The sequence below is a fragment of the Heterodontus francisci genome, chromosome 1 (genome assembly GCF_036365525.1).
Source record: "Heterodontus francisci isolate sHetFra1 chromosome 1, sHetFra1.hap1, whole genome shotgun sequence".
Taxonomy (NCBI): domain Eukaryota; kingdom Metazoa; phylum Chordata; class Chondrichthyes; order Heterodontiformes; family Heterodontidae; genus Heterodontus; species Heterodontus francisci.
This window is the reverse complement of record NC_090371.1, coordinates 271,801,621-271,826,166: the sequence shown is the minus strand read 5'-3', so window position 1 is coordinate 271,826,166 and position 24,546 is coordinate 271,801,621. Positions and strand designations below refer to the sequence as shown.

General features: G+C 44.6%; 1 protein-coding gene across 7 annotated transcripts in view; it reads right to left on the bottom strand.

The window, feature by feature from the left end:
• psd3l (pleckstrin and Sec7 domain containing 3, like) overlaps positions 1-24,546 on the bottom strand; it is a 433,935-nt gene that overhangs the window by 217,839 nt on the left and 191,550 nt on the right. For all 7 annotated transcript variants that reach the window (XR_010976222.1, XM_068045096.1, XM_068045048.1 and 4 more), the window contains one exon: positions 9,855-10,755. Coding sequence is in view for 6 of the 7 variants with exons in the window: in XM_068045096.1 (XP_067901197.1) it covers positions 9,855-10,755 (901 nt within the window). In the remaining variant the exon portion in view is untranslated. The remainder of the gene's footprint in view (positions 1-9,854; positions 10,756-24,546) is intronic.

Sequence of the window (24,546 nt, the reverse complement as noted above, 5' to 3'; positions counted from 1 at the left end):
CTACTGGCCGAGCTGGCTGAGTCCGAAAGAACATAGCTGCTAGACTGGGTATGCGGCAGGTGGTGAGGGAACCAACAAGAGGGAAGAACATACTTGACCTCGTCCTCACCAATCTACCTGCCGCAGATGCATCTGTCCATGACAGTATTGGGAGGAGGGACCACCGCACAGTCCTTATGGAGACGAAGTCCCGCCTTCACATTGAGGATACCATCCACTGTGTTGTGTGGCACTCTCACCGTGCTAAATGGGATAGATTTCAAACAGATATAGCAATGCAAAACTGGGCATCCATGAGGTGCTGTGGGCCATCAGCAGCAGCAGAATTGTACTCAGCCACAATCTGTAACCTCATGGCCTGGCATATTCCATACTTTAGCGTTACCATCAAGCCAGGAGACCAACCCTGGTTCAATGAAGAGTGCAAGGGTGCATGCCAGGAGCAGCACCACACATACCTCAAAATGAGGTGGGGTCAAGCTGGTGAAGCTACAACACAGGACTACTTGCATGACAAACTGCATAAGCAGCATACAATAGACAGAGCTAAGCGATCCCATAATCAAAGGTTCAGATCTAAGCTCTGCAGTCCTGCCACGTCCAGCCATGAATGGTGGTGGACAATTAAACAACTGACTGGAGGAGGTGGCTCCACAAATATCCCCATCCTCAATGATGGGGGAGCCCAGCACATCAGTGCGAAAGATAAGGCAGAAGCATTTGCAACAATCTTCAGCCAGAAGTGCCGAGTTGATGATCCATCTCGGTCTCTTCCTGAAGTCCCCAGCATCACATATGCCCGACTTCAGCCGATTCGATTCACTCCGCGTGATATCGAGAAACACCTGAAGGCACTGGATACTGCAAAGGCTATGGGCCCTGACAACATTCCAACAATAGCACTGAAGACCTGTGCTCCAGAACTTGCCGCACCCCTAGCCAAGCTGTTCCAGTACAGCTACAACACTGGCATCTAGCCGGCAATGTGGAAAATTGCCAAGGTATGTCCTGCACACAAAGAGCAGGGCAAGTCCAACCCGGCCAATTACAGCTCCATCAGTCTACTTCCAATGATCAGTAAAGTGACGGAAGGTGTCATCGATAGTGCTATCAAGTGGCACTTGCTTAGCAATAACCTGCTCAGTGACGCTCTGTTTGGGTTCTGCCAGGGCCACTCAGCTCCTGACCTCATTACAGCCTTGGTTCAAACATGGACAAAACAGCTGAACTCAGGAGGGGAGATGAGAGTGACTGCCCTTGACATCAAGGCAGCATTTGACCGAGTATGGCATCAAGGAGCCCTAGCAAAACTGCAGTCAATGGGAATCAGGGGGAAAACTCTCTGCTGGTTGGAGTCATACCTAGTGCAAAGGAAGATGGTTGTGGTTGCTGGAGGTCAATCATCTCAGCTCCAAGATATCACTGCAGGAGTTCCTCAGGGTAGTGTCCTAGGCCCAACCATCTTCAGCTGCTTCATCAATGATCTTCTGTCTATCATAAAATCAGAAGTGGGGATGTTTGCTGATGATTGCACAATGTTCAGCACCATTCGTGACTCCTCAGATACTGAAGCAGTCAGTGTATAAATTCAGCAAGACCTGGACAATATCCAGGCTTGGGCTGATAAGTGGAAAGTAACATTTGCACCACACAGGTGCCAGGCAATGACCATCTCCAACAAGAGAGAATCTAACCATCTCCCCTTGACATTCAATGGCATTACCATCGCTGAATCTCCCACTAACATCCTCAGGGCTACCATTGATCAGAAACTGAACTGGAGTAGCCATATAAATACCATGGCTGCAAAAGCAGGTCAAAGGCTAGGAATCCTGCGAGAGTAACTCGCCTGATTCCCCAAAGCCTGTCCACCATCTACAAGGCACAAGTCAGGTGTGTGATGCAATACTCTCCACTTGCCTGGATGGGTGCAGCTCCTACAACACTCAAGATGCTCAACACCATCCAGGACAAAGCAGCCTGCTTGATTGGCACCCCATCCACAAACTGTCACTCCCTCCACCACCGACGCACAGTGGCAGCAGTGTGTACCATCTACAAAATGCACTGCAGCACCTTCCAAACCCGCGACCTCTACCAACTAGAAGGACAAGGGCAGCAAATGCATGGGAATACCACCACCTGCAAATTCCCCTCCAAGTCACACACCATCCTGACTTGGAACTATATCGCTGTTCCTTCACTGTCGCTGGGTCAAAATCCTGGAACTCCCTTCCTAACAGCACTGTGGGTGTACCTACCTCACATGGACTGCAACGGTTCAAGAAGGGCAGCTCACCACCACCTTCTCAAGGGCAATTAGGGATGGGCAATAAATGTTGGCCTAGTCAGCGATGTCCATATCCCATGAATGAATAATAAAAAAGGGGAGGTGCACACTGAGCAGGAACTAGTGGAATGCATAAATGAGAAGAGCAAGATTCAGTCAAAGAGGTGGTGAATTTGGGGGCTTTGGGATATTAAGTTACCTATAGTAAACTCAAGAAATGTAATTGAATCATAGAATGGTTACAACATGAAAGGCGGCCTTTCGGTCCATTGTATTCCTGCCGGCTGTCTGCAAGAGCAACTCAGCTAATCCTATTCCCTGCCTTCTCCCTGTAGCCCTGCCCTATTTTTCTCTTCAGGTAATTATCCAATTCTCTTTTGAAAGCCAAATGACCAAAGTCTATTTTTGTGTGGTTGCTCTATGTCTAACTACATAACCCCACTAAGAATGCCAATATATAATCAATCACAAGTAATGCTCAGGAACTCCCACCAAGATGTACCAGCTATACTTCAGCTGTAGACTCCTGACAATAAAATGGACCAGAATTTGCTGTCAAAATAATGACCCTCACTGAGTAACTTGTGCAGCAACTTCAGGCGAGGAGATGTGCAGTCAAATGCCAAAATTCTAAAGCTTCTGTCCCCCGAGTTGCATCGCTCCACTGTTAAATTTACTAAAACAGCAACTTGCTGTCTGCCTCACTATTGAATATCATGAAGTTGCTGTGATTTACACAGTAGATACAAACTCAACCTGCCACCTCTCTGGCACTGAATATTAACTATTACAAGTGTGGAGCCTCATTCCTTCAGGTTTTGAAAATATGGGGAGATTTTTAAAATGTCACGTTAAATTTAAAATGTTTTTTCTTACTTTCCCTTTCGCTTTCCTTTTCCTCTCTCAACCTATTCTTTTTTCCTGTGTATTTCTCTTCCTGTACCTGATATACGAGTTTAAATTCATTGCCCTTTACGTCACCCTGCTTCTTGTATTTAATTGCCAATTCTTCAGTTTGATTTTTCGAGGAGTTCGCCTGTTGGCTGCCTTGATCCAGATGCCCGGTTTCCCTCGCTGTGCAGCAACCTTGTGGGCAAAAACATTTTGAGCTGAAGGGCGTATGGGCAAATCGAAATATAGATGCCCTGCTACAGCAAATTCTGGCCCAGCGTTTGACCTTAGTACTTTCGACTATTGTTGGATTTTAAGAATGTTTTTTCTATGCCTCTATCCTTACTGAATTCATAATACAACAAATCCTTGAATCAATATCCAGGCAGAGTAGAAGAACTAGGCAGGTATTGCAGGAGTCCCCTGGGTCCATCTCCCTCTCTTACAGATTTTCCACTTTGGATACTGTTGAGGGAGACAGCTTCTCAGGGCAATGCAACAAGAGGCAAGTCTGTGGCACCACGGGTGGCTCAGCTGCACAGGAGGGGGGGAAAAAAGAGTGGGAGAGCTATAGTGATAGGGGATTCTATTGTAAGGGGTACAGATAGGCGTTTCTAGTGCTGTTGGGGTAGGGTTTAAACTAATTTGGCAGGGGGATGGGATACAGAGTGGAGGTACAGTAGGGGGTAATGCACAGCCAAATATAGAAGAGAAACTAAGGCACTCTGGAAGGCGGAACAAATATAGACCTGTTAAGGCACAAGCAAATAATGCAAGGCTGGATTGCATCTATTTTAATGCAAGGAGTCTTACAAGTAAGGCAGATGAATTGAAGGCATTGACGAACACATATTATTGCTATCACAGAGACATGGTTGAGGGAAGAGCAGGACTGGCAGCTCAATATTCCAGGGTACAGAATCTTCAGGTGTGATGGGGGGTGGGGGGAGAGTGTAAAAGAGAAGGTGCCATTGCACTATTGATCAAGGAGTCAATTACTGCAGTAAGGAGAGATGATATCTTAGAATGTTCCTCAAATGAGGCCATATGGGTAGAACTTAAAAACAAAAAGGGGGCAATCACTTTGCTGGAAGTATACTAGAGGCCTCCAAACAGTCGGGAGAGATAGAGGAGCAGATATGTAGGCAAATCTCGGAGAGTTGTAAAAATAATAGGGTAATAATCATAGGGGATTTCAACTTCCCCAATATTAACTGGGATAGTCTTAGTGAAAAAGGCTTAAAAGGGGCGGAATTCTTAAAGTGCATCCAGGAGAGCTTTTTGAGCCAGCACGTAGAAAGTCCTACAAGAGAAGGGGCGGTACAGGACCTAATCTTAGGGAATGAAGCCGGACAAGTGGTAGATGTGTCAGTGGGGGAGCATTTCGGGGATAGTGACCATAACTCTAAGATTTAAGGACAAAGATTGACCGGAAATAAAGATACTGAATTGGGGGAAGGCCGATTTCAATATCATAAAACAGGATCTGGCCAAAGTGGACTGGGAGCAGCTACTTGTAGGAAAGTCTACATCAGATCAGTGGGAGTCATTCAAAAAGGAAATAGTGAGAGTTCAGGGTCAACGTTCCTGTAAAGGTGAAGGGTAGGACCAACAAGTCCAGGGAATCCTGGATGTCAAGGGATGTAGAGGATTGGATCAGGAAAAAAAAAAGGAGGCTTATGGCAGATTCAGAGTGCTGAAAACAGCAGAGGCACTAGAGGAATATAGAAAGTGCGGGGGGGGGGGTCCTTAAAAAAGTAATCAGGAGGGCGAAGAAGGGGCATAAAAAAACACTGGTGGGCAAGATAAAGGAAAATCCCAAGGTGTTTTATAAGTATATTAAGGACAAGAGGATAACCAGGGAAAGAATAGGGCTCATTTGGGGACCAAAGTGGCAATGTGTGTGTGGAGCCGGAGGATGAAGGTGAGGTTTTAAATGAATACTTTTCATCAGTGTTCACTAAGGAGGACGATGTAGGTATAGAGATCAGGGAGGGGGATTGTGATATACTTGAACAAATTAGCATTGAAAGGGAGAAAGTATTAGCAGTTTTAGCAGGCTTAAAAGTGGATAAATCCCCAGGCCCAGATGTAGCCCAGGCTGTTATGTGAGGCAAGGGAGGAGATTGCGGGGGCTCGGACACAAATTTTCAAATCCTCTCCGGCCACAGGAGAGGTGCCAGAGGACTGGAGGACAGCGAATGTGGTACCATTATTCAAGAAGGGTAGTAGGGATAAACCAGGTAATTACAGGCCAGTGAGTCTAACATTAGCGGTACGAAAACTATTGGAAAAAAATCTGAGGGACAGGATTAATCAAGGATAGTCAGCATGGCTTTGTCGGGGGAGATCATGTCTAACAAATTTGACTGAATTTTTCGAGGAGGTGACGAGGTGTGTAGATGAGGGTAAATCAGCTGATGTAGTCTATCTACATGGACTTCAGTAAGGCTTTTGATAAGGTCCCACATGGGAGATTGGTCAAAAAGGTAAGATCCCATGGGATCCAGAGCAATTTGGCAAATTGGATCCAAAATTGGCTTAGTGGCAGGAGGCAGAGGATGATGGTCGAGGGTTGATTTTGCGATTGGAAACCTGTGACCAGTGGTGTACCGCAGGGATCAGTGCTGGGACCCTTGCTGTTTGCAGTGTACATTAATGATTTAGACGTGAATATAGGAGGTATGATCAGTAAGTTCGCAGATGACACGAAAATTGGTGGTGTCGTAAATAGTGAGGAGGAAAGCCTTAGATTACAGGACAATATAGATGGGCTGGTAAGATGGGCGGAGCAGTGGCAAATGGAATTTAATCCTGAGAAGTGTGAGCTGATGCATTTTTAGAGGTCTAACAAGGCAAGGGAATATACAATGGCAATGGGTGATGGGACCCTAGGAAGTACAGAGGCTCAGAGGGACCTTGGTGTACTTGTCCATAGATCACTGAAGGCAGCAGCACAGGTAGATAAGGTGGTTAGGAAGGCATATGGGATACTTGCCTTTATTAGCCAAACCATAGAATATAAGAGCAGGGAGGTTATGATGGAGCTGTATAAAATGCTGGTTAGGCCACAGCTGGAGTACTGTGTACAGTTCTGGTCACCACATTATAGGAAGGATGTGATTACACTGGAGAGGGAGCAGAGGAGATTCACCAGAATGTTGCCTGGGCTGGAGCATTTCAGCTATGAAGAGAGACTGGATAGGCTAGGGTTGTTTTCCTTAGAGCACAGAAGGCTGAGGGGGGACCTGATTGAGGTATACAAAATTATGAGGGGCACTGCTAGGGTAGATAGGAAGAAACTTTTTCCCTTAGCAGAGGTGTCAATAACCAGGGGGCATAGATTTAAGGAAAGGGACAGGAGGTTTAGAGGGGATTTGAAGAAAACTGTTTTCACGCAGAGGGTGATTGGAATCTGGAACACACTGCCTGAAGGGGTGGTAGAGGCAGGAACCCTCACAACATTTAAGAAGTATTTAGATGAGCACTTGAAATGCCATAGCATACAAGGCTACGGGCTGGAAAATGGGATTAGAATTGATAGGTGCTTGATGGCGGGCACGGACACGATGGGCTGAAGGGCCTGTTTCTGTGCTGTATAACTCTATGAATATTATGCCCTACTAGGAAATGCTTTATATGGGGAATTCATTCTATTGTTAATCACGACTTGATAATGAGCTCTTACCTACAGAGGGTCACCAAAGCAAGAAGCACCTTCTGGCTTATCATCTCAATAGGCAGAGCAGCCACATTCAATTGCTAGGATCACAAATCTATCTTGCCTCATCCTTCACAAATGCTCAAGGACAGAGTCCAGTCGGGGAAGGGAAATATCTATCACTAAGCTTGAGTGTTAAAATACTACCAGATATCACTGTTACGATTTGGATTGCATTGCCTGAAAGGGCAGTGAAAGCAGATTCAATAGGAACATTCAAAAGGGAATTGGAGGAATTCTTGAAAAGGGAAACAAAAACTGCAGGGCTAATTGGGAAAGAGCAGGGGACTGAGCCTAACTGAATAACTCTTCCAAACAGCTGACACAGGCAAGACAGGCAAATGGCCTCCTCCTGTGCTATATAATTCTATGCTCTAAAAGTGGTCCTGAGTTGATATGCATAAAGTATTTGATCGGGTGCTTTTCAGGTACTCTTGGTTTAGGAAGGGTGCCAGAGTCTGGAAACATACAGTGGGTCTCAACAACGAGTTTTCACACTTGGGACACAAGCTGGCTAAAGACATGTGATCGGACATGTGTCAGAGCTAACTGAGGGAGGAGGAAACTGCAGGAGGAGATTTCGAGCTTTGCGAATGCAGTTTAAAAAAAACCTGGAGCCTCAAAATTATGAACCTTGAAACTGCCTATTCTACAACGTGCTGATTCTCCCTATAGGGCCATAATATTCAGATTCCTGGTTACGGTACCACAACAGATGGGCAGGGAAGGCTTCATACCATACCTTCTGCCAGGCCTGGCACAATTGTCTTGATTCCATTATGCCTGCCATTCAACTGCTCCTCGCAATATAATGCTGTCTCACATAACTGGGACCTCACTGTTTGAAGCATCTGAAAGCAAATATCACCTTGCAACCTCTGTTTGCTCAAAAACGATCACATTCTTGCCCTGCGAACAGCTCTTCATTTGGGTCCCTTGCTAAAGGTCATCTCTTCAAACTTCTGTGAATGCTCCTAGCCATCCTCATGCCACAATGGCTACCTCTCAAAGATCAAGCTAACCCCCAATTCACCTCTGAACATCTTCCGGAAACCCTCCTGTCTACTGCACTGCTCCATTCTATCCCGCAATTACAGCTGACCAAACTTCATCCTGGGCTCTGGGAATTCCAGTAAGATAGCCAGTTCCTGGGGTTACTAAAATTGACGTCAGTGCCAATAACCGGCCAGAGAAAGTCAGGCAGTGCTCCTACCCTTGATCCCTATCAAAGGCTCCTGCAGAAAGCCCGCATGTGGAACAGGGCCAGGCATGGCTGTGATAACACCCGCTACGGATGAGGTACCAAAGGGAAGACTCCACCTGTAAAACCACACCCAAGCAAGAAGTTAATGTCCATGAAAAAATGAGTCTTGGAGAAAAAGTTCCCAGAGAAATATGGGGAGAAAAGCATGACCTCTGGTCAAAATGTGTCATTTCCCTCAGAGTTTAAGGGGGAAGTTTTAACATGGATAAACGGTAGAATTGAGTGTGGGTGGTGGCTTAAATTGGGGGAAGAAATGGAAGCTTGTTGGGAAACTGGCTACAACCTGTCAACTTTCGGACTTTACTGAGGCGGGAAAAAGGACAGGTTAACATTTTTAACCTGTTAATGAAGCTGGGAGCCTCGATTCTTTGCAGGCTTAACTGTGGCCTGATGGGTTTTCCGGACCTTAGGAAAGCCAGCAGCTGCAGTGAGGTGAGGACAGCCTCAGGGAGGAAGCAAGTACCTTCATAGCACTCCTTATTGGCGGGTTTCCTCCCGGTGCCAGATGGCTCTCCACCATCAGATCCCACCACTCCCAGAATCCAAACACCACATCCCCATTCCTCCCGCACCCCACCACCCCCACTCCCCGCCACCGCAGGGTCAGGGATTGGACCGACCCAGGTTCTCTGGAGTCCTTCCCACCCGACATAAAGCCAAGCCTGTCAATCAGGCTGACTTCCAGCAAGAACTTGTCAATGACAAAAGAGGCACGATGCAAGGTAAACTCCACAGCGTGCGGAGAAACCCCGATTTCCTGTTACCGTAATCCCTGTAAATTCCCAATTGTCTGTTAACCATAATCCCTGTAAATCCCTGATTGTCCGTTACCATACACCTTGTAAATCACCGATTCCCCGTCATTGTAAATCCCTGATTTTGTTACTGTAATCGCTGTAAATCCCCGATTCCCTGTTCCCATAATCCCTATAAATTCCCGAATTCATTACAGTATACCCTGTAAATCCCCAATTGTTACCGTGCACACAGTTAATCACTGATTCACTTACTGTTGACACAGTAAAGCCTGATTCACCTCCTGTAGATCCAGTTAAGCACTATTTTCATGATAAAGTACCCCTGCTGCTGGTGGTTCACCACAGGGTTCAATAGCGGGATGTACAGAATGGAAAGATCCATAATGTTACTGAATTAGCTGATCTTGGTAAGGCCGCTGCAGTTGAGCTCAACAGTGCGAGGAGTATATGACCCTGATCCCCACAGCTAATTAATCTCCAGCCACCTCTACTAGGAAACACTGGTGTGACAAACGGTTTTGGACTACAATGGCTCCAGTGGCAGCTCCTAGCATCCTGGCACAAAGAAATAAAGTCAACAGAGCAGGTGGAGAGAAACAGGTAATGCAAGTTTCTGCTGCTTCCTGTATTACTACAAGACAACGGTTTCCATCACCGTATCTACAGCAGAAAACAAACCTAGCTTTATCACAGTTAACAATGCAGTGTGGGTACATTATAGATTGACACTAAACATTCAAAATGGGGGAACTGGTTATGAACTGGTTGCTCAAACTAGCGTACCTAAAAATCAGCAAAACTGAGACGAGTTTTACACCTTTTGTTTCTATCACACGCAGTTAAGCTCCTTTAATTCACTGCAGTCTGTCGTAACCACACATTCAAATGCAATCCAATAGATTAGTAACAATAAAAGGGCAATAGAATTACTTTGCTGATTTCTTTCCCAGGGAAGATTTGCTTGTTACACTCTGTTCACTTTCTCTCGCGCTCACAAAGACATCGTCGTCCTCATCACTCCTGATCTCGGATTGAACAGTACTTAAAGGCGCCTTCTTCTCGCTATCCCTTGAAGCTCCACCGGCCTCCTCCGTTTTAAAATGGCCGTCTTGCTCCTTGTCCTTTTTGCTGGCCAAGTCCAGCTCTGGACTCAGTTCCTTCATTGCCCCACCCTCGGTCATCAGGACTGGCGACACCTCGCTGCTTTTTTTCAGTTGTTTGTCTCTGCCTCCTTCTGCCGCCGCTCCAGTGTGCCCCTCTGCTTGAAAGGGTGGCTGGGTGCTTCCCTCCTCCCGCACAACAAGTGCGATGTCTTTGTGTGCCAACGACGGACTCTGCGGCATTTCCTTGTCACCAGCAGCGAGTTCCTGCCGCCCCCTCTCGTCCACTGCTCCTTTTAAAAGATCTGCTTGCTGGCCCTGTGTGACAGAGAACGTGGGCGCTGTCATTACCCGCGTGGTGCTCACAAGTACCTCTGCAAACCCTCGCAAGCCGGTATTCTGCTCAGACTGTTGGGGCTTGACGTCTTCTGCAGAATCGCTTGAACTGTCCTCGTCGGTGTCAGCCGCTGTGCATCCACTGTCAGATTCTATCACCATGTTGCTGGAAACGCCGGAACATTGTGGTCGGGATTCAGTCTTGGCCTTGAGCTGCTCGTCCCCAAAGTCCTGTGGCCTTGCGTCCTGGCCCGGCGCCCACGCCAAAGCTTCAACACTAGACGCCGTGGACCCCCAGATTCCGCTGTTGACCGCGTCAGGCACCTGTCTGAGCCCCTGCTCTGTAAGGGATTTGGTGTTCATGCACCTTTCCTCGTTGGGAGATTGGAAGCAACCTGCAGGGAAACAAAAGGGAAATGAAAGGAAGGTCATTTTGTGCTCAGTGCCAGCCAAACAGTTTTTAGGTGACATCAAGTCTGCACCACAGAAATGGGCCACTCAACACAACTGGTCTATGCTGGTGTTTCATCCCCATATAAGCCTCCTCCCACCCTACGTCATCACAGCCTATTAGCAAATCATTCCATTCCTTTCTCCCTCATGTGTTTATCTAGCTTCCCCTTAAATGCATCTACGCTCTGCACCCCAACTACTTCATGTAACAGTGAGTTCCACATTCTAACCACTCTCTACATACAGAAGTTTCTCCTAAATTCCTAACTGAATTTATTCGTGACTATCTTATTTCTTTGACCTCTAATTTTGGACTCTCCCACAAGTGGAAACATTTTTCCTACACCTACTCGAACAAACCCGATCAAATGTACTCTATTTTCCTAGAGAAAAGAGCCCCAGTCTGTTCAACATTTCCCGAAAAGGATATCCTCTCAGTTCTGGAACCATTCTTGTTGTTCTGCATTTTGTGTTACGGTACAACTCAATATATACATGACTTTCAGGAGAAGTTACAGAAATTCTTGTAAACAGCCAAGAGTGAACTATATTATTAAGGAAAGCATACATCAGCTGACAGTAACTTAATTCAATGGGTTTTACCAATACCATTCTATTGGTATGAGAATGACTTGTATAACCAGTTGTACTTCATTCTTATACTGGAAACAGAATGTGCTAAAAATTCATTTCTTCCTCAATGTCACAATGAGTGTCAGCTGTGGCTCAGTGGTGGCACTCTCAAGTCTGATACAGAATAGCTTACATTTATGTAGTGCCTTTAACGTAATAGGACATTCCAAGGTGGTTCACAGCAGCATTGTAAAACAAAATATGACACTGACTCTCATAAGGAGATATTAGGTCAGATGACCTAGAAATTTGGTCAAAGAGGTAGGTTTTAAGGAGTGTCTTTAAGGAGGAAAGTAAGGCGGAGAGGTGTAGGGAGGTTATTCCCAATGTTAGGGCCTAGACAACTGAAGGCATGGCCACCAATGGTGGAGTGATTTTAAAAATCAGAGGCGCACAAGAGGCCAGAATTAGATGAGCGCAGATATCTTGGAGGGCTGTGGGACTGGAAGAGATTACACAGATAGGGAGGGGCGAGGCCATGGAGGGATTTGAAAACAACGATGAGAATTTTAAAATCAAGATGTTGCTTGACTGGGAGCCAATGCAGGTCAGTGAGCACAGGGGTGATAAGGTAAGCAAATTAAAACATGGGCAGCAGAATTTTGGATGACCTCAGGTTTACAGAGAGTAGAATGTGGGAGACTAGCCAGGTGTGCATTGCAATCGTCAAAGCAGGAGGTAACAAAGGCATGAATGAGGGTTTCAGCAGCAGATGAGCTGAGGCAGGGGCGAAAATACGCAGTCTTAGTAACGACACAAATATGAGGTTGGAAACTCATCAAGGTTAAATGTGACACCAAGGTTGGGAACAGACTGGCTTAATCTCAGACAGTTGCCAGGGAGAAGGATGGAGTCATGATCTAGGGAACTGAGTTTGGAGCAGGCACTGAAAACAATAGCTTCAGTCTTCCCAATATTTAACTGAAGTAAATTTCTAATAATCCAGTACTGAATGTCAGATAAGCAGTCTGATAATTTAGCGACATTGGAAGAGTCGGGAGAGGTGGTGGTGAGGTAGAGTTGAGTATTGTCAGCATACATGTGAAAACTAAAGCCGTGCTTTCGGATAATGTCGTCAAGGGACAGCATGTAGATGAGAAATAGGCGGGGAACAAGGATAGAGGTAATGGTGTGAGAGAAGGAAAAGAAGACATTGCAAGTGATCCTCTGGCTACGATTAGATAGGTAGGAATGGAACCAGGTGAGAGCAGTCCCATCCAGCTGGACGACAATGGAGAGGCACTGGAAGAGGATGGTGTGGTCAACAGTGTCAAAGGCTGCAGACAGGTCAAGAAAGACGAAGAGAGAAAGTTTACCTTTGTCACAGTCACATAGGATAGGATGCCATTTGTGACTTTGATAAGAGCTGCTTTGGTATTGTGGCAGGGACGGAAATCTGATTAGAGGGATTCAAACATGGAATTTCGGAAAAGATGGGAATGGATTTGGGAGGCGACAACGCGTTCAAGGACTTTGGAGAGAAAAGGAACGTTGGAGGTGGGACGGTAGTTTGCAAGAGCGGTGGGGTGAAGGAGCATTTATTTTTGAGGAGACGGGTCGTGATGGCAGATTTAAAGGAAAGAAGAACAACACCCTGAAGACGGAGAACCATTTACAATATTGGCTAACATGGGGACCAGGAGGGGAAGTGGGTGATCAGCAGTTTAGTGGGAACAGAGTCAAGGGAGCAAGAGGTGGACCTCATGGAAAAGATGAGCTGAGAGAGAACATAAGGGGCGGTAGGAGAGAAACCAGAGAATGATGCGAGTTCAGGGCTAGGGCAGGGGGTCATCATCAGAGGTTTGGCCTGGTGGTCTAGTGGAAAAGAGGGACCCGGCAGAGGCAGCTGATCGGATGCTCTCAATCTTTGTGCCAAAGAAGTCCATAAGCTCGCACTTATTGTTGGTGAGGGTGGAGGAGACGGGGGTGGGGGGGGGGGGAGCGTTTAAGAAGACTGATTGCTGACGAGAAAAGAAGCTGGGGTCTACCTTTGCATTCCAGAATGAACCTGGAATAGTGAGCAGTTTTAGCAGACGGGAGCAGCACCTGATAGTGTTTAAGTTGTCCAGCCAGATCTGGCAGAGGATGGCTAAACCATTTATCTTCCATATCTTTTCAAGTCTGAGTCCCTTGGACTCAAGGGAGCGGAGATGAGGGCCGTACCAGGGAGAACAACCAGGGTCCAGAAGGTCCTAATTCATGTGCCACTCCAGAGATTGGAGAACATAATCTAGGATGAAGGAATGCTGCACTCTCGGAGGTGCCATCTTTCAGATGAGAAGCTAAACTGAGGCCCCATCTGCCCTCTTGTCTAGACATAAAAGATCCCACCTCACTATTTTGAAGAGCAAGAGAGTTTTCCCAGGTGTTCTGGCCAATATTTAGCCCTCAACGCACATCACTAAACAGATTATCTGGTCACTATCACATTGCTGTTTGAGGGAATTGGCTGCTGTGTTTTCTACAACAGTGATTGCACTTCAAAAGTACTTCACTGGCTGTGAAGTGATTTGGGACATGGAAGTCCTAAATAAATGCCAATCTTTGAGTTTATTCAGTTAGTAAACCATACAGACCAGGACAGCCACGGCCTGTGTTCATTTAGCTTTTCTCAGACAATAGGGCGGGTGCGCAACAACTAACTTGGGTTTAAGAGGGATGAACAAGCCATCCAGTGAGCCACTGTTGTACAGTGAAGGAAGGATCGGGCTTGACTGTGATATACTGTAGAGAAGTACCAACACTCAGTGTCTACGCCTCTCACACAAATAATAGTGAGCAAGACAAAATACTGGAGAGTGTTCCCGCAGCCCCACCCATCCAGAAGCTAGATAAGGAAGAGGGATAAAGGAGTATTTTTTTATTCAGACATACAGCACTGAAACAGGCCCTTCAGCCCACCAAGTCTGTGCCGACCAACAACCACCCATTTATACTAACCCTGCAGTAATCCCATATTCCCTATCACCTCCCTACACTAGGGGCAATTTACAACGGCCAATTTACCTATCACCTGCAAGTCTTTTGGATGTGGGAGGAAACCGGAGCACCCGGCGAAAACCCACGCAGACACAGGGAGAACTTGCAAACTCCGCACAGGCAGTACCCAGAATCGAACCCGGGTCCCTGGAGCTGTGAGGCTGCGGTGCTAACCACTGCGCCACTGTGCCGCCCAGAAGGATATACTGATGGGATAATAAAAGCAAAATACTGCAGATGCTGGAAATCTGAAAAAAAAAAACAGAGAATGCTGAAAATACTCAGCAGATCTGGCAGCATCTGTGGTGAGAGAAAACATTTCCAGTCTGTGACCTTTCATCAGAACTTGAGCTAACTCTGTTTCTCTCTCCACAGATGGATATACTGATGGGGTTAGATGAAGAAGGGTGGGTGGAGCATAAACACTGGCATAGACTTGTTGGGCCGAATGGCCTGTTTCTGTACCGTGAATACTTTGTAATCATCAAACCCATCAAAGCTTCACAGCCTTTGGGGGAGGAGACAAAATACATTGGTAGGGTTGACCTGACAGGACAGGCTGCATCTAACAGAATCTGTATCAGTTATTCATCACTTCCCCCTCATAATATTAACCCGTGTTGCACTTCCAGATGCTGACTTACCTACTGTGCATTTCCAGCACTTTCTGCAGTATTCCAGATGAAATTAAAGAATGCAAGTGCTGGACATTGGAGCATATTCAACCCAGGTCACAAGACTACATTGCACATATAAAGGTGAACGTCAAAATAATAGCTTAGTGTACAGATTGTGACCATTTACTTCCTATTCCAATGAGCTGGTTAACATAATGTCCACAATAAATACATTTATTTATTGCTTTACCATTACAGAGTCAATTATTCAATAAACTGGCATGATAAAATCTGAACTGAGGTCTGATGTTCTATCACTGTTCAAAGACACTGATAAAGCCCTGGGGAGACAGCGCCCTGGAAGTTTGATGCCCATTTTATGGACAAACAGCAAGAGCAAAAGTGTCCAATATGGCAAACGCACACTCTGAGCCAGAAGTACACTGCCCTCCATATTGGTATAGGTATCGAACAAGGCATCTTGTGCCTGGGCCCGAAAGAGATGTTAATCAGGTACTTTGCATATGCAAATAGGGGGCCTAATGTCACTTTGAATATGCAAATAGGGGCCTAATGCCACTTTGTGACTTCCCTGGACAAAAGTGGGCTGCAAATATTTCTTATGACGTTAAATTGCAATTTCTATCGATCAACTTTGATCAATGTACTGTCAAATGCGCTGCCTGAAAGGGCGATGGAAGCAGATTCAACAATTACTTTCAAAATAGGATTGGGTAATTTCTTAAAGGGGAAAAAATTGCAGGGCTATGGGGAAAGGAACAAGAGCAGAACTAACTGGATATCTTTCAAAGGGCTAGCACAGACACGATGGACTGAATGTCCTCTTTCTGGGCTGTATCATTCTATGGCTTTATGACTCTATAAGCAATTTGAGATGTTTTACTACATTAAAGATGCTATATAAATGAAAGCTGTCGTTATTAGCTTTGCTCATGATGTTTTACAGTCTGTACTTTAATTCCTTATACAACATTTCGGTCCAACCTTCAGTAGTTGGCCTTGTGAGCTATCCCAACTCCTAATGCGATCCCTGAGAGTTCAGGAGGGACTGTCTGCTTGCTCATGAGGCCATGCACCTCCAGTACATCACATTCAGGAGGTCGAAAATGTCACACCTAAGATCTGTTAAATGTCAACAACACCACAGCAGTACTCTCACCGGAATGTTGTCGGTTCAAGTCCCACTCTAGAGAATTGAGTGCAGTACGTTGGGAGTGCTGCCCAGTTGGAGCTGCCATCTTTCAATGGAGACCCTAAACCTGAGGCCCTGACACCCTCTCAGGTGGATATAGACAATCCCATGGCACCATTCAAAAGAAGAGCAGGGATTCCTCAAACATTTATCCCTCAAGCAACACAACTTAAAAAAAAACTGTGGATCTAGACCTTATCACATTGCTGTTTGTGGGAGCTTGCTGTGCGCATATTAGCTGCCGCACTTCCTATATTACAACAGTGACCGCACTTCAAACATACTTCATTGGCCGTAAAGCGTTTTGGGATGACTTGAGGTCATGAAACTTACTATAGAAACACAAGTCCTTTCTTTCTGATAGAGAGAAGCTTGTGGACATCAACTTCCAGGTTCTACACTGAGTCAGGGCCAAAAGTGGAAGAGAGAATTTATGAGGACATTTGGAATTTATCTGCGTAGTAATTTCCGCATTGAAACAATTAAATGCACTAAAAAATGAACTGCAGGCAGAACAATATTGATTCACAGGAGAGCTCATTTAATTCCCAGTGATATAGAATTATGGGTTCCACCATTTCACTCCCTCTCCTGGTGGTCTCACTCTGTTATACCCTCAGGTTGCCAGGTTCCTAGATTGTGCAATGCACAGCTAGCATGTCTACACGGTCAGAGTGGGATGATAGGAGACAGCGGGTCTCTGTTTGGTGCCACCGCCTTTCACATCCCCCCAACTCCCCCCAGATTAGGAAACCATCCCCAGGGCACAGTAGCGAAATAAACCAAAATACCTGCCTCTGAAAAAAGATCTTGGTCCAAGTGGCTGTCATGATGCATAAAATACCCCTCACACACCCTCATTGACAAGGACAGTTCATAATAAATAAAATACACCAAAACGTTCTTCAACTAGACAGGCAAAATAAAGTGAACACTTACTTTCTCCCCCAATGTTAATTAACTTCCCCAAACAGTTCATTGTTTTTCTCGTTCCCTATTTATCAACCCTTACCTTTCAGACCTTTTTTTCCTGTTGTCCGAGTTTCGGTATTTCCCTTCCCAATGGACCCTACTTCCTTTTGTGTTATTCTTTAATTCCTCCTGACTCATTTTCTGACTGATGTTTGTAAATTTGCTCTCTCAGCTTCTCGACCACCTTTTAACCCATGTCCCTTCAGCCTCCGTTCTAGAGCTTATTTTGAATGTTCGCAGACCCCCACTCCCCCCGCATCCCCTCGGAGCTCCTCAGCCCCTTTCCTCTCAAATCTATCTAAACCTTTCTCGATCTTCCTGACAGTTCTAAGAATATCGGTCATCGTCTGCTTCTCAAAATATCTGCTCGCTAAAAATCACTTCTTCAACACAACACTAGCTGTAGCTCAGTTGGTTTCACTGCCATTGTCACATAAATCACCTTCAAAAAAAAGGTTAAAGACAAAACAACGCATTCCCATACAGCTATTCATTCTGTTGCACACAAATATCCCTCTCGGAATTTGTTTTTTAAATTTAAGATTGCTTACTTGATTTATGCAAATCTTAAATCTATGATCTCCGGCAAAAAAGAGGAAATTATTGCTGGCAGTTTCACAGCACTTTCTGCCTTTCAAGCTTTAACTTGTAATTGATAACATTAATACACCAGAAAATCTCTCACATTGGTGTCCTTGTGCAAATCTTCCACCAACCACTGCAGCTGTGTCCCAATTCTGTCCTTAGACACATGGGGAACACCTGCTTTCTCACTGTGACTAGGTCACACTGCATTGCTTCTTATTACTTGCAAACAGCAGGTGGCGCTGCTGCCACTCCAACCGGACAGCTTTCCAACAAACCCAGTCCCTAACTGTCTCCATAAAGTTGTCTTTTAAGCCATTAAGTTCTTCAATCTAAATATAACTCCGATATTAATTCACGGATTCCATTTAATTCACAGCAATCACAGGCTACCCCTTTAAGAATTTTAAAGTGTCAGCCACGGCTCAGTTGATAGCACTCTTGCTCTAAGTCAGAAGGTTGTGGAGTCAAGCTCCACTGCAGGACTTGAGCACAAAAATCAAGACTGGTGCTCCAGTGCAGTACTGAGGGAGAGCTGCACTGTTGGAGGTGCCAACTTTCAAATGAGGTAGTAAATTGAGGCCCTGACTGCCCACTCAGGTGGAGGTAAAGGAACCCATGGCACAATTTTGACATGAGCAGGGGAGCTCTCTCCAGTGTCCTGGCCAATATTGATCCTCAATCAACATCACAAAAACAGATTATCTGGTCATTATCACCACATTGCTTTCTGTGGGAGCTTGCTGTGCGCAAGTTGGCTACCGCGTTTCCTACATTACAACAGTGACTATACTTCAAAAGTACTTAATTGGCTGTAAAGCGTTTTGAGACATCAAAACGGCACAGTGGCGCAGTGGTTAGCACTGCAGCCTCACAGCTCCAGCGACCCGGGTTCAATTCCGGGTACTGCCTGTGTGGGGTTTGCAAGTTCTCCCTGTGTCTGCGTGGGTTTCCTCCAGGTGCTCCGGTTTCCTCCCACATGCCAAAGACTTGCAGGTTGATAGGTTAATTGGCCATTATAAATTGCCCCTAGTATAGGTAGGTGGGAGGGAAATACAGGGACAGGTGGGGATGTGGTAGGAATATGGAATTAGTGTAGGGTTAGTGTAAGTGGGTGGTTAATGGTCGGCACAGACTTGGTGGGCCGAAGGGCCTGTTTCAGTGCTGTATCTCTAAACTAAACATCAGGTGGTTGTGAAAGGCGCTTTACAAATGGAATCCTTTTTTTTTAAATCTTGTCTCTCCCTCAGTATGGCCTCAACATGTCACCACTACTCAATTCAGTACTTCTCTATCTCTCTCTTCCCACCCCACCTTTTGATCTTTGTTCTTTGCCATTTGCTGTCGGCCAACTCTGTCATTTCTCCTGTAATTTAACTTGCTCCTCACCCTGTCTCTGCCTTTCGTTGCATCACCCTCTGTACAAATGTTTCTCCATCTCAACTGTCTGCCATTAATTTTTTATTCTGGCCATGCCAAGTCCTAACCGTCCCTGTCCACCACCCACCTTTCTTTCTCACCTCCTGGTTGTATTTCTACTTCCACTGAGACTCAAAATTTCCCTTTGCACCACTGGAACATAGGAGCAGAAGGAAGCCATTTAGCCTCTTCAGCCTGTTCTACCATTCAATGAGATCATGGTTGATCTGCTCCGCCTTTGCCCCATCCCTTAATACCTTTGGTTAACAAAAATCTAATCCTAGACTCCCCAACTAATTGAAATAGTTTCTCTCTATCTACCCTCTCTGGTGCCCTTAATATCTTGCAAATGTTGATTGTCCTTAAATTCAAGGGACTACAACTCTAGTTTGTTTAATCTCTCCTTGAAACTTAACCCTTGGAGTCCAGGTTATCCTTCTAGTAAATCTACACTGCACTCCCTCCAAGGTCAATATATCCTTCTTACAGTGTGGTGACACAACTGCTCAAAGTACTCTGGGTGTGCTCTAATCAGGGCTTTGTACAATTGAAGCATGGCTTTGAACCACTTGTATTCTAGTCCTCTAGATAGAAAGCCTTTTTGATTATTTTCTGTACCTGTTCTTGATATTTTAATGAGCTGTGCACCCAAGTCTCTTTGGATCGTCACGGTTTCTAGCATTTCACCATTTAGAAGGTGTCATGTTCTATCCTTTTTAGGCCCAAAGTGGATGCCCTCACACTTTCCTACATTGAAATCCATTTGCCACAGTTTTGCCCACTTAATCTATTAATATCGGTTTGCAACTTTACGCTTCCATCTACACTGCTTACAATGCCTCCTATCTTTGTGTCATCAGCAAATTTGGATATGTGGCTTTCTATCCCATCATCTAAGTTGTTAATGAATACGATGAGTAGTTGAGACCCCAACACAGATCCTTGTGGGACACCACTAGTCAGTCACGTCTTGCCAATTAGACCACCTGCTCATTAACCTGACTCTGGCTCCCACCGCTCAGCCAATGTCCCAACCAGATCAATAATGTGCCTTCAATCCCATGCGTTTCAACTTTAGCTAACCGTCACTTATGTGGGAGTTTATCAACTGCCTTCTGGAAGTCCATTGCCCAATTCCACACTGACCTCCTAATGTCATTGTCTCCCTCTTCTGCTGCCATTTTATTTCCCACCCCAACCATGTGTGGTCAAACATTTCTCCTTCACTTTCTTTACCCTCCACAATCATCAGTTGGCAAAGTGAAGTCGGTAGTTTGCTATGGCACACGAATAACTTATGGGTAGAAATCAGTCGCGGGTAGGGAGAACACGTGCAAAAAGAAATCAACTGGGGAAAAAAACACACAAAGGGAGACAGTGAAGGATCTCAGTGGGACAAACAGAAAGAACAAGCACAAGAGCACACAGAAAGGCACAACGCTAGACGACGGCACACATTGCTGGATAGAGAAACACAGAGATACCCAAACACACCGGAATAAGATAAAGATATTGTGACAGTGACAACAGAAACAGCCACAAGACAAATTGACTGAACAATCACAGCTGCATAATAAAATATGCAAAAAAAAATCACAACTGAGGATTGCCAGAGGACATTCACTCAAGATATTTTAAAATTCTCCTCTGTAAGCATTACGCTTACTCCGTCACACTGTAGTTTGCTCTCTTACTATGAATATTGCTATAGGAAGCTGCTAATAACTTTAAAGTTCATTTAAAGAATATTCAGTCTTTGTAATATATAAACAGAAAACAGAAATTTAATTTTTTTCTTGGGATGTGGGTGTCACTGACAAGGCTGGCATTTATTGCCCAACCGTAGTTGCACTGTAAAGGTGGTGGTGGTGGAGCCACTTTCTTGAACCACTTCACTGCTTGTGGTGAACGTGCTTCCACAATGGTGTTGGAGAACTAATTGAAGGATATTGGCACAGTGGTGATGAAGAAATTGCAATATAGGTCCAAGTCAGGATGGTGTGTGACTCGGAGGGAAATTTGGAGGAGATGGTGTTCCCACAACATTGCTGCTCATGTCCTTCTATATAATAGTGGCTGCAGTATATGTCAACTACAGGATGCACTGCAGCAACTCATCAAGGTTACTTTAACATCGCCTCCCTCACTGCAGCCACATTATGGATATTGAGGTAATATTTTTTTAAAAACAGTGCCCGAGACTTAAATTACTGTATTTTACTCACATTGCTTATTCTTCAAAGTCAGCTTCACAAATTAAGTCACTACATCTGCCAAAATAGCAGCATTTAATTAGTTTACAATATTTTATGCCATTCCTTTATCCTTATTTACTTAGTAGTTTCCCTATGCCACATTCTCCAAAGCAAAACTCATTCTCTGTAGTTAATAGGTTTGATACAATTACTTTGGTTGAAGACTATAACAACTTACTGTGAATGCACCAGTGTAGAGTAATACCACCCCAGCATTCACACGAGGATAAGCTGAATGAAAACCCATCAAGTTACAGAAATTATAGCATTTGATTATTCAATCAAAGGTATCAGCTTTGGCTCAGAGAGTAACACTCTTGCCTCTCAGTCAGAAAATTGCAAGGGTCAAGTCACACTCCAGAAAATGGAGCACAAAATCTTCCAGACATTCCAGTATGAGTACTGAAGGAGTGCAAAACAGTCAGAGGTGCTGCCTTTCAGATGAGATGCTAAACCGAGGCCCCTTCTGACATCTCAGGTGGACATAAATGATCCTGTGGAAATATTCAAAGATGATCAGGGGAGTTCTTCCCAGTGTCCTGGCTAACATTTGTCCTGCAACCAACATCACAAACAGATTATCTGGTCATCATCACATTGCCATTTGTGGGGTTTTGGCCACATTTTAACAGTGACTACGCTTCAATAAGTACTTAATTGGCTATAATGGGCTTTGGGAGGAGCTGAGGTTGTGAAAGACACTATAGAAATGCAAGATTTTATTTTTTTTCATTCAATCATTGATATTTCGATTGTCTTTCTAGGCTGATGGAATGGAGCCAGGCCAATGTTAATACCTGCTACCTTAACGACCTCTGTGACCAGTTAAATAACCCGTATCCTCCCGATAGCACCAATATCCTTGGGTGAATGAGGAGGGCAGTGGGAGCTCAATGGAGGAAACAATGGAGAAGCTAATCCTTGAATTGTTCACTGATGTCCACAGCCTGCAAACATGGTGCAGCCGTAGCCTAGAACAAGGCAATGAAAGAGTGAACGTGGACAGTCTAATGCACAACACCAGGTTACAGTTCCTTGCCTTCAGCGATGTGGAGGACAGTCACAGGAGCTCTGACAATATTCAACTGATGATGATGAAGCAGCTGCCACAACTGATCAATCATGGCACATTATTAAGCAAACTACATTGCAACAGTTCAGCGTCGACTTTCTACTGTCTCTTTTATCAAGAGCAAGAAGACATGTTATGGCCAACTGAGTAATGCGAGAGATACATCACAGCACATCACTCGGGTGATAGGATGCTCTCGTAAACCTGGCCATTTTCTTTTTGCTGTAAGAATTGAGCTGGGCCATACTGGAACTTAATTTGTGTTTAACGCCTTGGGTTATATTTCAGCCCTGCTTCCACAACAACTGTCCTTCAATAGCCCGGCAATCTTTGTTGGCCAGAAGAACTAGCAATTCAGATCTCGGCAATAAACAGCTGTAAATAACACCATTAAAAAGAAACATAAACATCCCAGTCAATAAAACTCTAAATCGCCCGTGAATAAAACCATAAACATCTCACTGAATAAACTGTAAATAGCATTTTAAATGAAACAGTAAATCTCTCAGCAATAGCCCAGGCACTTTGACTCACATTTTGACAAGTACGTTGTGTAATACAAACTGTTAATGGTGGTCAAAACAGTTATTTAAAGCTGGAAGGAGCTTTTAACATTTTGTATGTCAGAACTCTGCTCCAAAATACATAAAATATCTCTTCCATACTCTACAAAAGCTTGGTTTTAAAATACAAAATAAATGTCAAACTACAACGAAGGTATGGCAGAACTTTTCTAGTCAAATTAATTACAAAACCGAATATCAGAAAAATAACAACTGGGCTCAATTTTGGTTCAGAAAAGACAATTCAGTATCTCAACATCTGTTCTGCCTCACAATTATATCATGGCTAATCTGTAACTCATTTCCATTAACCTGCTTTGGTTCCATATCCCTTAACTACCTTTACCCAGCATAAATTTAGCAATTTCAGTTTTGAAATTTTCAATTGCCCTCATCTTAACAGCTTGCTTTTAGGGGCTGCGGAGCGAAGAGTTCAGAATGCCAACATCTTTTGTGTGAATAAGTGCTTCCTGACATCATCCCTGAATGCCTTAGCTTTAATTTTAAGGTTATGCCCTCCTGTTCTGGACTTCGCCAGAGGAAATAGTTTCATGCAGAGGGACGCATTAAAGCTTGGGGCAGCCGCTGCAAAAGCTCAATGGGGAAAGGCCACAGTCTAAAACACTCCCACCATAGTACACCGAGAGGCTGGGAGCTTTGGAAAACCCATCAAGCTGTTTGCACCAGAGAATGACATGCGATGTAAAGGTATATTGTAAATATAATCTGTAATTGTAAGTGTACTGAGGCCCCTCAGAGTACCATGTACTGTACTGAAAGAAATTGAACTGTATTGCGCTTTACGTAATGTTAAATTCGAACTATTATGTAATGTACCTTTGCAAAATTTTGTGAATAAAGTATATTTTTTGAGAAAAAAAACATTTCTCTCCATCTACCCTTTAAAATTCTTTAATCATCCTGAACACCTCAAATAGATCACTCCTTAATCTTCTATGCTCAAGGGAATACAAGCCTGGTCCTCATAATTTAACCCCTCGAGTCCCAGTATCAGTCTGAATAATCATAATTGCCTAATATGCACACAAGAAGACCATTTCCTAAATGACACAAATGGTATTGAAGGAGCTGAAGATGCATTTAACACTGGCGTATGACACCTCTTCCATGTCTACAGTCATCATCCTGGCAGTTTAATGAGCGGGGCTAACTCTGTGCCAAGTTCCTTGCTTGTGGACAAATTTACTTCCAACTTCTCTGGCACTTTGGTTATGAGGACTTTTGTACTCAAGTTCCATAGCAGGGCAGGATCTGGGTGAAGCAAGGCTATGATCCCCATGTTAGATTCTGCTTTACTTTTCTAAAGTGCAAACTGCATCAAAGGCCCAACCCAACGCTTCAGCCTCTTGAATTTAGATAAAGGAAGCGGAGAGAGCAATTTAGCACAAGAACTTTAGCAATACC